Here is a 15,771-nt window from a genome sequence, read left to right on the forward strand (position 1 = left end):
TTGGTCTGGTGTATCTCCACTCCACCTGGATTGAGTTTCGGACCTGGAGCCACGGCCTCGCGCCTCCCTGTCTCTACATCTTTTCTTATCTTCTCCGTCTCTCCCTACACCTCTCTCCTTATCTCTTCCTGTTCTTCCACCTTATTCTCTTCTCTCCTCTCCTCCAATCACTCTTTTCCCCCCATCAACCTCATTCCTTTACAGGCTTTATCGCCACTTGAAATCCTTGGTGTAAATAAATGAACACACTCATTGCTCCCTCAGAGTGATGATGACAAACTTGACAGATGAAGAAACTGAAGCCCAGAAAAGTGAAGTGACTTAAGTTCAGGAAGCTCATACTAGTAATTGGCATATTTACAGTGCTTTGCACTTCACAGAGTGTCATTTGATATAATACCTGAATCTCTAGGGCTTTCCTTGTGGCTCAGCTGGTAAGGAATCCGCATGCGATTCTGGAGACCTGGGTTCCATCCCTGGGTCGGGAAGATCCCCTGGAGAAGGAAATGGCAACCCACTCCAGTACTCTTGCTTGGAAAATCCAATGGATGGAGAAGCCTGGTAGGCTACAGTCTATGGGGTCGCAAAGAGTCGTGGGACACGACTGAGTGACCTCATTTCACTTCACTTCACCCACTCCAGTATTCTTGCCTGGAGAATTCCATGGACTGTATAGTCCATTGGGTTGCAAAGAGTCCAACAGGACTGAGCAGCTTTCACTTTCTGAATCTCTAAGACATTCATCTTAAAAAAAAACAACTAACTAGTAGTTTTATTGAGGTGTGATGTTCATACCATAAATTCACTTAAGTATACATTCAATGATTTTTAATGTATTTACAGATCTGGGCAAACCATCATCACAAGTTTTAGAATGTTTCTATCATGCCCCCCAAATCTGCCCATTTATAGCCCATTAGATGGTCCCTCTGACAGGTCTAATGGGTTCACCCATTCCACACCTGGCCCCAGGCAAGCAGTAATCCAGACAATCTTCTTTTTAAATATAAATCATTATTCCAGTTTTATAGGGAACGAATTGACACTCAGAGAAGTTAAATAACATGTCCAAGGTCTCTCAGCTAATAAATAAGAAAGTCAAAATTAGAATTTAAGGCTCTTGCATCCCAGTCTAAAGCTCTTTCTGTTACCCAGTGATGCCTTTCCTTCACCATTGTTCATTGTTTTTTCTTACCCTCTTTTATATACACTTATATCCCTAACCCACTCTCTTGCCTCTCCTCCCTCAGAAAGCTGAAGGACTTCCCTGAGTTGAAAGAAGCAGTACAGCCATCTTTGTCCCTGGAAATTCCTCCCCCTGGCCAGATCTCCTTGGGGAGGTGCCAGGCCGGCTTGAGCCTTGGTGTAGGTTAACGGCCTTTGCCTTCCTTCTTCCCAGGCAGACTTGGGGTGGGCCTCAGGCCCTGTTCCAGCTTCTCTTCCTCCAGCTTGGGTGGAAATGGTGACGGAGACGATGCAGTCCAGATCCGGAAGGGTGGAAGCTGGGAGGGTAAAATTAGTAACACTATTGCTAAGGCCTTTGGGCCCCACTGCCAGGGTCAGACACTCCTTGGAGTGCTGGCTCCTGCCCCCACTTCCTCTCCCAGTCTCTTAGAAGATGGCTGGAAAAGAAAGTGGAAGGGAAGCCTGCCTTCCTGGGTCTCCCTCCCTCCCTTTGGTCACACTCTCTTCAGCTTCCCCAGTAACATTTGAGCAGTCAATAGGAAGTTTCTCACCTCAGTGAGCTGGCCAAGGGATGGGCACGTAGGCACATATTAGTACACAGAGCTCCTTCCTCACAGTTCTCAGGTACCAAAACTGTGATCCACGCAGGGGAAGGCTCTGGAGCTCTGGAGTCTATTTTACCTCTGGTTCTTAGGACCTCAGCTCCCTATGGTACCAAATTAGGTTGAGAACCCAAGAGTCCTATATTCTCAGTGTTAGTCACCACTGGGGGTTTTTATTTTTTATTTTTCCTGATTGTGGAGGAGGGGGGGTTAAGATGCTTTCTGGGGAGGAGAGGATGCAGGAATTGAGACAGAGATGGCAGGAATCGTGGCATTTCCCCCTCATGTCTCCTTTAAGAAAACATCCTTCTGAGACCCCTGGGGAAAGAAAAGGCTGTGGAAGAGTGCCCACTCAGCCCTGCCACCTGCCTGGGGTCCCCTGTCTACCAGTGTCCCTGGAGGGGCCATCTTGAGCTAGCTTTCCTCTCTAAGGTAGATTTACCCCACCTTCTTGTGGCTTCAGATGCCCGAGGGTCCTCAACTGCCAAGGCCTGGGTCCTGGCTGTCAGAGGCAAGAGAGACCAGCATACGGTCTGGGCCCTATAGGACTTTTCAGGGGAGGGGTCAGGGCTGGTGTGGTGGGGTAGCATCCACACTGACCTGTGTTGTGGCTGAAGACGTGGCACTGCCCCCCTTCCTCCCTCCACGGCCCCCATCGACCTCCAAGCTCCTGAACTGCCTCCAGGTCTCCTCAGCAGGAGCTTGCTGCGAGCCATGGTGCCATTGCCCCCGCCCTGAAAACGCTGCTACAGAACCCACTCCTTGCCCCTTTCTGCTCTGGCATCCCTGCCTCACCTGTTTTCTGCTGTGTCCACAGGAGCTCTGGGGCCCCAGGAACATGGACACTCTCAATAGGAACCAGGTGGGCCCTGGATGTAAGACCCCGGGCCTGGTGCAGGTGAGAAAGGTCGGGGCCATGGGGCAAGAGGGAGGTCTGGTGGGGACAGGTCAGCTCCTCTCCCTCTCTGTGGTCCCAGCTCAAGAATGAGAGCCACACTACCTCCATGCTCATTCCCAGGTCCCCATAGCTAAGTCTTTAGCTGAATTAGGTTAATTGGTTCACCCAGAAAATACCCTTTGAAAGTCAGGAAGTGGTTTACAGATTAACTTGGAGCTGTTTATCTGCTTCCTCCCTGCCCTCTCTTGTAATTCAGTTTAACAGGGGCAAGCCGTGGCCAAGTGGATTGCCATGGACAAGTCTACAGGGATAAGTCTTGATTGGTCCCCTCTATAGCAAATCCCCCCCAACTCTTAGCAAGCACCTCCCAGTTCTCCTTACTTTCTCCTTGTTTCTGTCCTAATAGACAAAAGGGGCAGTTAAACCAAGACTTGAGATAAATCCAGTGGGATGAGTTAGTGGCCTAGATTCAGGTCTAATTACAATTTAACGGAATACTGCTCTGCACAAGATTTTGTGCTAAACCTTTCAATACCTACAGAGCCCTTTAGAGAGGGCAGGTGCTGGAGAGAGTGCTGATGTGACTGGGACTAGGGTGGTAAGGTGCCAGCCTGGACTCTCTCATGATGCTCATCCCCTACCTCCACCACCTGCAGAAAGGACCCTTGGACCTGATCGAAACAGGCAAAGGGCTGAAAGTGCAGACGGACAAACCCCATCTGGTGAGCCTGGGCAGCGGGCGGCTCAGCACAGCCATTACCCTTCTGCCACTGGAGGAAGGTGAGTCTGGGGTGCATCCCACTTGCCACCCCTCCATCCTTACAGACATTCCTGCTTGGAAATCCAGGCATGCGGGGGCCCCTCTTGCTACCTGCTGGCAGTGTTCACCTCCCCCAAATAGGAGGCCATGTCACAATGCCCACCCCATCCCAACCCCGCCCCCTAGCTTGCTTCCCTTGTCTGTGCCTCCCCAGACTAATTCTGGCTCCATGACCAGGATTAAAGATCAGCTTAGAAATCAGGAGGAGAGCCCTGAAATAGGAGAGCTCATGGCTCTTGGCAACCAGTGTGGCTCTGCTCCAGGGCCATATCTAGCCAGGGAGAAGGTGCTGGTGGAGCTGGAGAGATGGGCAAGATGGGCATGGGGCACACCTCCGAGTCAGGCCCTGGCACAGCCCCCTCCGCCTTGCAGCTTCTGCCCTTCCTGTCTCCTCTCCTGGCTGCACTTGTTGCCCGGGTGATACCACATTCCCCACATTCTCCAAATACCAGTCCAGGAGCTCTCTCCCTCCAGGGGCCAGGAGAGAGGGGGTGTGAGGAGGGCAAGGGCTGCAGGTGGCAGAAGGGAGGGAGAGGAGTGGGGAGGGAGAGCTGGAAGAAAAGATGGGGGAGGATAGGGAAGGAGAGAAAGGTCCTGGGGAGGAGAGCCTGGAGGGACCGAGGGACTTCTGCAGAAGAAGCTCCTACTAAGTTTGCGGATCCTCGGTGTCCTTTGGGCCTTCCTGTTTCTGGGGCCGAGAAGGGCTTATACCCCTCACTGTCTCCACCAGACTCAGGGGCCCCATGGGGCAGGCGGTGATTCTCCCCAGAGTAGGAGGTGGCAGTCGAGTCCCACCGTGGCCCTCCCAGCCCCTCCCTGCCTCTGCAGCCTGGACCGGACTTTGACAGTTGCCTCCTGTCTTCAGGGAGGACCGTGATTGGCTCTGCAGCCAGGGACATCTCACTGCAGGGCCCAGGCCTGGCTCCAGAGCACTGCTACATCGAGAACCTGCGGGGCACCCTCACCCTCCACCCCTGCGGCAATGCCTGCACTATTGATGGGCTCCCGGTCCGGCAGCCCACTCGGCTCACTCAGGGTAAGGTCTGACAGCTCTGAAGCCAGGGAGCCTCTGTTTAAAAGCTTGTGCGTGACAGGTGCAGGGGAAGCCTGCTGTTTTGGTTGCCATGGTAACTGCCTGAGTGGCCAAGTTGGGGGTGGGGTGCTCAGGTGCATCTGGATCAGGTGCGTTTCAAAACCCCCGCCAGCATCTAGATCGGCTTTTCTCTGGTCGTCCCACCCTACCTCTCACACCGTAGTGGGAAGAGAGAGAAGAGGTTCCACTGCCTGCTCTGGAGGACACGGGGAGCTGTACAGCGGTTGCTAATGGTTGTTAGGTGAGAAGAGCTGGAGGAGCAACAAGGGGAACAATGGTATGGTTCCACAATGTCAAGAGGGAGGTGTTCTAAAAAGCCATTGAGGTTGGAAGAGCAGGACAATGGGGATGGGACAAGGGCAAAAAAATCCGAGGACATGCTCACTCCAATTAAAACACTGTTGACAACAGCATCTGGGTCAGGAATGTCTTTACCACCCTGTTTCCCAAAGGAACAGGTCTCTGTGTGGTATACGAGAGCTCTAAAAACTGGGCCTCCAGTTACTGTGGTGACGAGGCAGGTAAGGAAGGGCCTGGCCCAGGTAGCACTCTGATAGACCAGGTGTATTTGCCCTGGGCATCAGTGTATACAGTGAAGCATCATATTAGGGGGATGTGAAAAGTGGGCTTGGATAGCCATAAAGGACGGGAGCTTTGGGCTAAGCCTGGCTCTAAGTAGGAGGACCAATGTCCTGGCAGTGTTTTCTGGGGACTCTTACCTCTTACTCGGCTTCCCAGATGGCTCAATGGTAAAAAATATCTGCCTGCCAATGCAAGAGACACCGGAGACGTGGGTTCCATCCCTGGGTCAGGAAGATCCCCTGGAGGAGGAAATGGCAGCCCATTCTAGTATTCTTGCCTGAGAAATCCCATGCACGGAGAAGCTTGCTGGGCTACAGTCCACAGGGTCGCAAAGAGTCATACATGTCTGAGCCACCAAGCACACCTACACCTCTTACTGGCAAGAAGCTCCTTGGCAGTGGAAATCTTACTCCACTGTTTCCCTCTCTCCTGCTCTTCACACCCCTTGGGGTCTCTTCCTTCAAGGCTGACCCAGAAGACCTGCCCTGGGGTGTGTGATATGAGGGGACAGCTGACTCCATCAGCAGCAGCAAACAGACCCTCGACTCTTCCAGAGGGCCTGTTATCTCTCCCTCTTATCTGACTCCACCCCCCCCCCCCCCAAACTGGCGCTTTGGCTGTGCTGCCATCTGGCTGCAGACTGTCCTCTTCCATTTCAAAGACAGCGTCTTCCCCAAGATTTGGGTACATGAGAGTGAGACAGCAGAGCAGCAAGGAGAGGCAGGGGCAAAGTTCAGAGAAGGCTGGAGAAAGAGCCCACCCCCAAATCCCTCATGTTCCTGGGCAAGAACGCTCTGCCCTTGTGTGTTGTGAGCAGGGTGGAGGAACCCATGCTCTGCAGGTCTCTTCCACCCAGTCTTTCCAGGGCAGCACTTAGCTTCGTGGGAAGAGGGAGGGCCTGGGCTGAGATGGAATTCTCAGGCATTTCCTGTGGCCCAAGTGACCCTCAACTCTTCCCCAGCCAGAAGCCCACCCTGCCAAGTATGTACCCTCCCACTCTCTCCTGACCCTAAACCCCCTTCCCTTTCCCTGCCTCCCACCCCATAGCCGCCTTGTCTAGGCTAGCCTGTCTCTGAAGCCTGGCAGCCTGGGGAGGGGTAGGCAGAGGCACAAAGGAACGGGTGTTCTTCTCCCCAGCACTACCCCTCCCCTGGGCTCCAGGAGCTGAGGGTTTCCTTGTCTCATCTCTGGAGCAAGGCACCAAGCCCAGCCCTGCCTGGCCCCACTCCGGACATTCTTGGGAGTGCGTTTCCCTGGAAACTGGGTGGCTCGGGGGTGCAAGTGCTATCTCTGTAACTGTGTAACTGGAGTGTGTTTATGTATCTCCGGATGTGTTTGTGACTCTGGATTTGTGTATCTCTGTGTTTGTGTCTTTCCCTGTGTTTATGGATCAGAGTGTTCAAGTGGGAGGCAGGGTGAACTCAGGGCTGGTGGTACCAAACTGTCCACGGGTGTGCTCCGTGAAGATAGGAGAACTCACTGACCACTGGCCTATCTGTGGGCATATGTGCAAGAGACCCATTTTCCCTGTCTTGTTCCCTGAGCCAGCCTTGGTCGGGGGAGGAGGGGGCGGCCCTCTGAAAAACCAGAGGACTACCCTAGAAATAACAAGGAGCCCTCTCTGGCTGGGCCGGTCCCTGGCTGCATCATTCTGGGCACTGTGCCCAGCCATAGGCAACTTGGAGAGGCACACGTCATAACGAGCAGAGTGGCAGTGACAGGCTCTTTGAGCGGGAATATGTCTGGGCCAGGGGCGGGGTGGGGGAGAAGCAGGCAGAAAACAGATGCCAACGCCAACTTGAGTGAAAGCTCTGGCCATGGGGCCCTGACGGGAGGGAACCAGGAAGATCCTGCTTCCAGTCTTGTCCCCAGGTACCTTGGGACATCCCAGGCGGCCCTCTCTCTACAGAGCTGGGAAGACGACCAAGGAAATGAGGAGGAATCTCAATCTGGGTCAAGGCTGCCCCACCCTGAGACCACAGTGCCAGACCACATGAAAGATCCGGGAGGGGACCCAGTAGGGAAGGACCCAGAAAGCCACGCAGCGCGGGGCCCAGGCTGTCTAGACAGAAGGTCCCCTACCCTCTCGGAGCCATTCACTGCCAGCCCCTGCCTCTGAGCCTCCTCCGAGTCTCCTTCGCTCCCCAGGCTCCTTGCTGGTGGGTAGGGGCTTCTGGGAGCCAGGATTCCTGAGTAATACAGCTGCCTCCCTCTGGGATCCAGGACGATGAACCGCTTCCTCTTCCACCCAGCTGTCAGTTAGTCCTTCCGTGAAATAGGAGGGAAGCCTCCCACAGACTGTCCTCTGTGATGAGACTGATAAAGATCTCAACTAATAAAGCTCAAAGGAGGGAGAGAAAAAGCAAAAGCTCCTAGCTCCCCACTTCTGTGTGCCTGCCTCCTGCCCTGTTTCCCCCTGGCAGTGTCCTCTGTGTCTGTCTGGGTCTGTCCAGCTGGCCGTCACAGTTTCCAAACCGATGAATCACATTTCCTGAGGAGGTTTTTTTTAAGCCTCCCCCTATTTTGCATTTGACCCTATATGGTTTTCCTTTTTCCTTCAGAAGGGGAATGAACTGCCTGTGCACATGTGAGTGTGTGCGTGCATGTGCGTGCATGCGTGTGTGAGTGTGCATGTAGTATGGCAGTGTGGGTAGGTGTTCAGCGAGGGTGGAAAAATTGTTTGATTGTTTCTCTAAGGAGGTTGACTTTTTTTTTAAGTTATGGAAGGAAATGGCTTTTTTAAAATATTTCTTTATTGGGACTTCCCTCGTGGTCTGGTGGCTAAAACTCTCTGCTCCCAATGTAGGGGTCTGGGGTGTGATCCCTGGTCAGGGACCTAGATCTGGTGTGCTGCAACTAACACCTGGTGAGTCAAACAAATAAAAGTATTTTTAAAATATTTATCTATGTGGCTACTCCAGGTTTTAGTTGCTGCATGTGGAATACAGTTTCCTGACCAGGGACTGAACCCAGGCAAGTCCCAGGAGGTGGACTTTTGATTTCAGAGTCTCTCCAAGACTGAGTGGAAGGCTATGCCTGAGTGAGTGTGGAACCAGGAGAAGGACTGGTGCCTGAGGGGTTGTGTGCTGGAGCATAAACGTGTATGAGACACATTAACTGGGGTGTTCTGTGTGATTCAGACAGAGCATGCACAGTTGGGTGGTGTCTGGCTGAGCAGGTGTTGGTGTGTATTTGAGAGAAAATGTGTGGGGGTGTGTGAGCTCTGAGTGTACAGAGGACATCTGAGAGAACACAGCGTGTCCCTTAAGGTTCTGGTGTCCAGAGGCCAGGTCCTGGAATGTGAGGAATTTTCTGGGACTGAGGCTGGGTGGTGGTTACTTGCCTGGCCCAGAACCTCAGCATGGTCCCAGGGGCTCCAGGGGTGGGTGGCACTCTTTCCAGATGGATAGGTACCTCCTTGGGGGTGGGTGAGCTCTTTGCACACTTGGTTGTGGCTGGAAAGGGGTGAGTTGGCTTCTGGAACCCAAGGAAATGGGCTGGCTTGGAAGAGGCAGTGCCTGGGTCCAGTTTGGGTCATTCGGTGAGGTGAACTGCTGACAGTGTGGGGAGTGGGGGTCGGGGATGGGGGTGCGGCAGAGGAAGAAGTGTATAGGGTAGACAGGAGCTAGACTCAAGACTGTTCCCAGAGCACAGCCTCGGCCTGAACTCCCACTTGTCACAGTGGCAGACTGAGGGCCAGAGCTGGACCCAGTGACCTGGCTGGATTCCTGGGACTTTCACTCTTCTCTCTAATATATTGTTGTTCAGTCGCTCAGTCGTGTCCGACCGTGACCCCTCGGTCTGCAGCACGCCAAAATTCCCTGTCCTTCACTGTCTCCCGGAGTCTGCTCAAACTCATGTCCATCCAGTCGATGATGCCATCCAACCATCTCATACTCTGCCGCCTCCTTCTCCTCCTGCCCACAGCCTTTCCCAGCATCGGGGTCTTTTCCAGGGAGTCAGCTCTTCACATCAGGTGGCCAGAGTACTGGAGCTTCAGCATCAGTCCTGCCAATGAATATTCATTCATGGTTGATTTCCTTTGGGATTGACGGGCTTGAGACGTCTCTCTAATACGTGGAGCCGAGGCCAGCCTGCCCACGCTGAGCTGGGGGCTGGCCTGGCCCCTTCCCGGCGCCTCGGGCTCTCAGTGAGACCCCCGCATCTCCTCACTTCTGCCTCCTGGCTCCTCACGCTCTGGCCTCTGGGTCTGTCCCTCCCCTTTCCTTCTCTGTCCTCTCTCGCGAACGCTCCCTCCCCGCCGCACTCCTGCCCCTGCCCCGGGCTGCGGGACCCCGGCGGGCTCCGTGGGCGCGTGCCCCGCCGCGCCCCGCCCCGCGCCCTCCATCCCGCTCCCCTCCGCGGCTCCATCACTTCCTCTTCCCCTCCTCCTCTCCTTTGTCCCTCCCTCCTGGCTCCCTTCCCCCGCCGCCGGTGGCCGGCCCGCCCCTCCCCGGGCATTGGTGGCTGCTCGCCGCCTCGCTGCCTCGCCGCTCCGAGCCGGGAGCCGGCGGCGGGAGGTCGGCCCGCCCCCTCAAAGGCCCGGGGCGGGCCGGGGACCTGCAGGGCCGGGGCTAGCGGGGGCGAGCCGTGCGGAGTTCCGAATTCGGTGGTGAGTCCTCAGGCCCCCGGCCGCCGCAGCCCCGGCAGCCCGGCGAGGAGCAGCTCCGGCTGGGAGGGGCGTCGAGGGGGTGGGGAGGCATGCCAGGAGGGGGATCGGGTCCCCAGCCCCACTTTGGGAGCCTGAGGCTTCGAGACTCGGGTGTGTGTGTGTGTGTGTGAGAGAGAGAGAGACACACACAGAGAGAGCGAGCCCTGAACATATCCAAGTGGGGCGTCTGGGATCGGGGCCACTCCTCAGCGGGGCAGGCTTCATCTTTCCCAACCCCGCGCTCGGTGGTCGCCTCCGTGGGACCTGCCTCTCCATGGCGTAGAGGGTTCCTGGTTAGGACTAGGGGAGCCTGTCTTACGGCGAAGAGGGGTCTCTGATGGAAGGGGCCAAGGCCCTTTCTCTGGTCTTCCCCACACCCAGCCTCCTTTCGGCCAGTTCATTCTGTTTGTGTGGCCAGCAGGGCAGTTGACTGTTGCTCTGAGTGTGTGAGCCTGTCTGCTGTCTCTGAGTGTGTCTGTGTGTTTCTGAGTGTGTAGGTGTGTTTGTGTGCAGGGTGCATCTCTCAGAGAAAGGACCCACCCTCTCTCTGGCCGGCTTTCTTCCCCTCCAGATGTGCAGCTCCTTTACCCACCTGCATGCAGCTGGGCCCTGAGCCCCTTTGCGGAGGGGGGACAGGAACGCAACTTTGCCTGGATGAGGAGGGGTTCTGGGGTTTCCAGCATGGGCTGACCTTTGGCAGAGCAGGGCAGGAGTGAGCAGAGAGAAGGTTTCTTCCCAGAAACAGGCTGACCAGGCCCCTGGGGAAACGGGACAAGAGTAGGGGTAATGCCTGGGGCCCCTGAGTGCAAATAGAAAGTTAATTTGGGCAGGAGCTGGGCTACAGTCAGTCCTGCTGCCCTGCTGCCTGCTCTATTAATACAGATCCAGCTCTGCTGCCTGGCATCACCTATTTATAGCCCGGGAGGCAGCATTGCCACACCCCTTGTATAGAGGAGGGTGAGGGGCAGAGGAGGGGCAGGGGCCTCACAGCTGGAGGAGCCAGGGCTTAGGGTCCCTACCTGCCTGCAGCCTCCTTGGGTGGGCCTGGCACTGATGGGCTGGGATCCACCCAGACTCCCCAGTCCTTCCCAGTCTGGACTGTGTGGTCAGGCTCCTGAGCTGCCCCACTCTGCCCCCACCCACCCCCCAGTCAACCCAGGGTTGAGTGGGTCTGTCTAGACCCTGCGAACTCATCATTAATTAGCTTGTTAAATGGCTGGAAGGAGGGGGATGGGAATGGCAGGGTTCTGTCTGAAACAGCTGTGGTTGTAATTAGGTGGACGGTGTGGCTGGCTAATATTTATTCCGGTTATAATTACTCTGTGATCAGCTCCTCTGATTGGTGGCTTGGCAGGGAAGGCTCCCTCCTTTTCTAACCACCCATCAGCCTTTAGAATTGTTTGTGCCCGCCCGCCTGGGAGGGCCTGTGGGTATACCAGCGAAGTGGGCGGTTTTGTCTACTATGTTATCTGCTGTGGGCTTCTCAGCCTGCTAGCCCCCCATCCATGGCAATACCTAGGATCCCCCTGACAGACTGCTGAGCTTCTCAGTGTGGGGGCCCGCCAAGGTACCCCACATGGCCCAGGATGCCCCATGCCCCTGTGGCCTGCCTGAGTTGAACTGTCTCAGCGTCCAGGAATGTAGAATTCCCTGCCAGTCTTAGCTCAGACTGGCATGAAGCTTGGGGTGCCAAGTGGCAGCAGATTGGGTAGACAGGAGCCTGGGGCCAGGGGCCAAGGATGTGGACAGATTGGAAGGGTGGGTGGTAGAGAGCTCCAGGTCTCTGGCTTCTCCCAACAGAGCATCTTAGGCAGAAGCGCTCCAGCCCCTGGTGTGGCGGGAAGAGGAACTCTGCCAGACAGGGTTAGGTGCTGTGGGCACACCTGTTGCCATGCACACTCCCAGTGCCCCTGGCTATGTTTTCTGACTCCCCTATGCCCTCCCCCTTCCACGCACTCGCACTTCCTGGGCAGGACTGGGCTTGTGTCTACTGCCTGGGAATGTGCTTGGCTGAGGCTGGGCCCATTGGCCTAGGCTTGGCTACACTGCAGGAGAGTCCACGGAGCGGGACAATGTCAGGCCACAGAATGCTTCGACAGAGGGAGAGAGGGTAGCAGTCTCTCTCGATGGTCAGAAAGGGTGGCCGGTGCATCTGACGGATCTATGGTGTGTTTCCCCATTTCCTATCTCAGAGCTTGTTTGTGATCCTAGAAGTTGCCGCCTCTTGAACTGACCCTTCCACCCAAGTGGCAGATAGGTGGATCATGAGTCCATGTTGGGTGGGGGCATGTGAGGGTCTGTGTTCTCTGGAGAACCTTCTCCGTTGACAGAGCACTGACATACACTGTCTCTTAACTCTGCAAGTCAGTGGTATTGTTCTCATTTTTCTGCTGAGAGAATTAGACTCAGGGAGGTGAAGTGACCTTCCCCAAAGATCTCACAGGTGGTAATGAAAAAAATTTAGGACTGGGACTTAGAAGCCAGTGCTCTTTCCATTCGGCCGTGTGCTGTGGAGCCAGGCTGGGGCCTCAGGCACGGGCTGAGTCAGGGGTGGACCATGTGGCCGCTGGGAGTGCAGGTGGGGATGGCTCTTCAGAGCCTGGGTGAGCCTGCAGGTGCTGCGGGCTAAAGGCTGCCTCAGCCCTGCCCTGCCCCTCTGAGCGTGTGCTTTCTCTGCAGGCTGCATGTTGTGCCTGGGTCAGTCCACCTTCCTCCGCTTTAATCACCCAGCTGAAGCCAAGTGGATGAAGAGCATGATCCCGGCGGGGGGCCGGGCCCCTGGCCCCCCCTATGGTCCTGGCCCGGGTAGGTACCCAGTTGGGGCAGGTGGCTGGTTTGGTGGCACCCCGTGGACAGTCCTCCCCCTTGCCCACTCCAGCCACACTTGTAGTGTCAGGGCGAGACAATAGCCATGATCTGGGCTTGCTGCCACCTGCCATGGGCCGCTGAGGGAGAGTGCCAGGCAGTCTGGCCACAGGGAGAGATCCAAGAAGAGCTGCTTGGCTGGAACTGGGGAGAATCATGTGCCTGAGGGATGGGGGGGCCTCTGCCAGCCTGTGTCCCACTGCCCTGGACGGTGTCACCTCAGTGTCTGGGACCCTGACCCTCATATGTCACCACCAGGGATCCTCACCCTTGAGGGCGGCCTGAGGGGGCAGAAGGAAGCATCAGACTGAGATGCTGTAAGCTCTGAGGGGGGGGGGTTCCCACCTGCTTGTGATTGTATCTTTGGGCTCTGCCCCACCCCCAGGCCATGCCATGCCATGCCATGCCAGCTGATGACTCAGTGGAGCAGCTGCACTTTGTGTGTGAATTATTGATCCCTAGAGGAGAGTTGGTGATTGTCCCAGGGAACCAGCACAGCCCCCCACTCAGCCCAGCTGCCTTGAGGGTGGGGTGCAGACCAGAAGGCTGCCCATAGGCCTGCCACCCCAGACTTTGCACAGGCATTCAGATGGCTGTGGGGTGACAGGGGTCATCGTGGTGCTGGGACAGGTGGGCATGTGTGTTAGGGACATCTAGTGGGCTGGCATCAGTGGTTTCAATGGATTGCCTGGGGATATGAGGAAAGATGGGTGGTCACTGGGATCACCAGTATCCATGGCAACTCCTCTTCCTTGGTCCCACACAGCCCCCATAATTTTGGACCAGACTCAGGCTTGCAGAGGCTTTCCCTTCTCCTCTGCCTCCTGTATACTAGGCCCTTGGGGGCTCAGAAGCTTGGGTTCCCAGTCCACTCCCTGGGTGGCTTTACCTTACTTTAGATTGTCATGCCACTCCCTCAGCTGTTTGGGGCAGTGGTTCCAGAGACTCCTGGTTGGTTGATGAGGGCTGGGGCAGGGCAAAAGCAGGCTCTTGCTGGTGTGGCTTAATGGTCTAATTGGAGGCCCTGAGCTGCATCTAGTTGCTGACCAGCCTGGCTTCCAGGAACTGGCCTTCAGGGCCAGGCCCCTCCCTTGCCTCTGATTGGATAAAGTGCTGCCGCACACACCGTCACCCAGTCCTGGAGGCTATGTGTGTGTGTGTGTTTTCCTGGGTCTCCGCTGCGTGTTGGGAGGCGCTAATGTCCTAATAAACGGGGACCCCCTGGAACTTCTGGCTCGCTCCCTAGCATGCCCCGCTGCTCTTTGTAGAATGCGTGCCTGCCTTTCTGATGGAGAGGTCAAGGAGGTTGGGGAAACCAAGACGGGGAGGAACCTAAAAGTGCCTGGCACTGTTGCCAGCTCTGTCCTAAGTCATAAAATGTTAGAGCCGGAAGAGCCCTCTTCCTTTAGAGAAGGTAGAACCAAGGGCAGGCGATTTGGGGAAGGTGGTGCAGGGGCTGCTCTTCCAGGGCCTTGGCAGTCCCGCCCTGCTCGCAGGAGGTGGGGGGCGCTGGCTCTTTTGTATATAAAGCTCCCTAGGGCCCAGGAGGTGAAGATCGGGCCTGAGGCTGTTTGCATTCCCTTCACAGAATCGGAAAGCCTGGTGAATGGGAACCACACCCCACAGCATGCAACCCGGGGACCCTCTGCCTGTGGCAGCCACAGTTCCCTGGTGAGCTCTATTGAGAAGGACCTGCAGGAAATCATGGACTCACTGGTGCTAGAGGAGCCTGGAGCTGCTGGCAAGAAGCCTGCCGCAACGTCCCCACTCTCACCAATGGCCAATGGCGGGCGCTACCTGCTGTCCCCCCCAACCAGCCCGGGTGCCATGTCTGTGGGCTCCAGCTATGAGAACACTTCTCCGGCCTTCTCTCCACTCTCCTCGCCAGCCAGTAGTGGGAGCTGTGCCAGCCACTCACCCAGTGGGCAGGAACCAGCACCTTCCCTGCCCCCGCTGGTGCCCACCCGGTCCTCCAGCTACCATCTGGCCCTGCAGCCCCCGCAGTCCCGACCGAGTGGCGCTCGCCCCTCTGAGAGCCCTCGGCTGGGCAGGAAGGGGGGTCACGAGAGGCCTCCCAGCCCTGGTCTCCGAGGTCTGCTGACAGACAGCCCTGCAGCCACCGTTCTGGCCGAAGCCCGCAGAGCCACAGAGAGCCCACGGCCGGGTGGGCAGCTGCCCGTGGTGGCGATCAGCCTGAGTGAATACCCGGCTTCCGGTGCCCGGGGCCCACCCACCAGCATTCCTGGCAGCCCCAAGTTCCAGCCGCCAGTCCCTGCTCCCCGAAACAAGATTGGCACGCTCCAGGACCGCCCTCCCAGCCCTTTCCGGGAGCCGCCAGGCGCTGAGCGGGTACTGACCACCAGCCCCTCACGCCAGCTGGTGGGCCGAACATTTTCGGATGGCTCAGCCACACGCACCCTGCAGCCTCCAGAGAGCCCCCGCCTAGGCCGGCGGGGCCTGGACAGCATGAGAGAACTGCCTCCCTTGAGCCCATCTCTGTCCCGCAGGGCTCTCTCCCCCGTGCCCGCCCGGACCGCCCCAGATCCCAAACTAACCAGGGAAGTGGCAGAGAGCCCCCGCCCCCGGCGCTGGGCAGCCCACGGGGCTTCACCAGAGGACTTCTCCCTGACGCTGGGGGCCCGGGGCCGTAGGACACGGAGCCCCTCGCCCACACTCGGGGAGTCCCTAGCACCCCGCAAGGGCAGCTTCAGCGGCAGGCTGAGCCCGGCTTACAGTCTGGGCTCCTTGACTGGGGCTTCACCCCGCCAGAGCCCCCGTGCCCAGAGGAAGCTCTCCAGCGGGGACCTGCGTGTGCCTGTCACCCGGGAGCGGAAAAACAGCATCACGGAGATCAGTGACAATGAGGATGACCTCCTGGAGTACCATCGGCGGCAGCGCCAAGAGCGGCTTCGGGAGCAGGAGATGGAGAGGCTGGTGAGCATGTGCCAGGGAGGCTGCGGGCATCACGACAGGGGCTCTGCCAGAGTGTGGGCGGGCAGGCTGGCAAGGAGGGAGGGGCGCGTGGACAGAGCCCGGGCTTCCCAGGCTTCTCCACTTCCAGGATACAGCGCAGTG

At 57.0% G+C, this 15,771-nt stretch overlaps 1 protein-coding gene and 1 long non-coding RNA gene across 20 annotated transcripts in view; one reads left to right on the forward strand and one right to left on the reverse strand.

Moving 5' to 3' along the window:
- PHLDB1 (pleckstrin homology like domain family B member 1) overlaps positions 1 to 15,771 on the forward strand; it is a 48,912-nt gene that overhangs the window by 3,251 nt on the left and 29,890 nt on the right. For 16 of the 19 annotated variants that reach the window (XM_069555365.1, XM_069555366.1, XM_069555369.1 and 13 more), the window contains exons 2-6: positions 2,605 to 2,685; positions 3,342 to 3,465; positions 4,371 to 4,541; positions 12,511 to 12,636; positions 14,285 to 15,630. In XM_069555365.1, coding sequence (XP_069411466.1) covers positions 2,626 to 2,685; positions 3,342 to 3,465; positions 4,371 to 4,541; positions 12,511 to 12,636; positions 14,285 to 15,630 — 1,827 coding nt within the window. In that variant the 5' untranslated portion in view covers positions 2,605 to 2,625. Of the gene's footprint in view, positions 1 to 2,604; positions 2,686 to 3,341; positions 3,466 to 4,370; positions 4,542 to 9,636; positions 9,793 to 12,510; positions 12,637 to 14,284; positions 15,631 to 15,771 lie in introns of those variants that run through there. The other 3 variants (XM_069555375.1, XM_069555384.1, XM_069555385.1) reach the window with 2 other exon arrangements.
- Positions 814 to 7,664, reverse strand: LOC138421296 (uncharacterized). Its single transcript, XR_011249449.1, has 3 exons — positions 7,263 to 7,664; positions 5,318 to 5,419; positions 814 to 1,502 (listed from the first exon to the last, which is right to left on the reverse strand). It is a non-coding gene; the product is annotated as an uncharacterized lncRNA (long non-coding RNA).

Source organism: Ovis canadensis, chromosome 15 (assembly GCF_042477335.2).
Source record: "Ovis canadensis isolate MfBH-ARS-UI-01 breed Bighorn chromosome 15, ARS-UI_OviCan_v2, whole genome shotgun sequence".
Classification (NCBI taxonomy): Eukaryota; Metazoa; Chordata; class Mammalia; order Artiodactyla; family Bovidae; genus Ovis; species Ovis canadensis.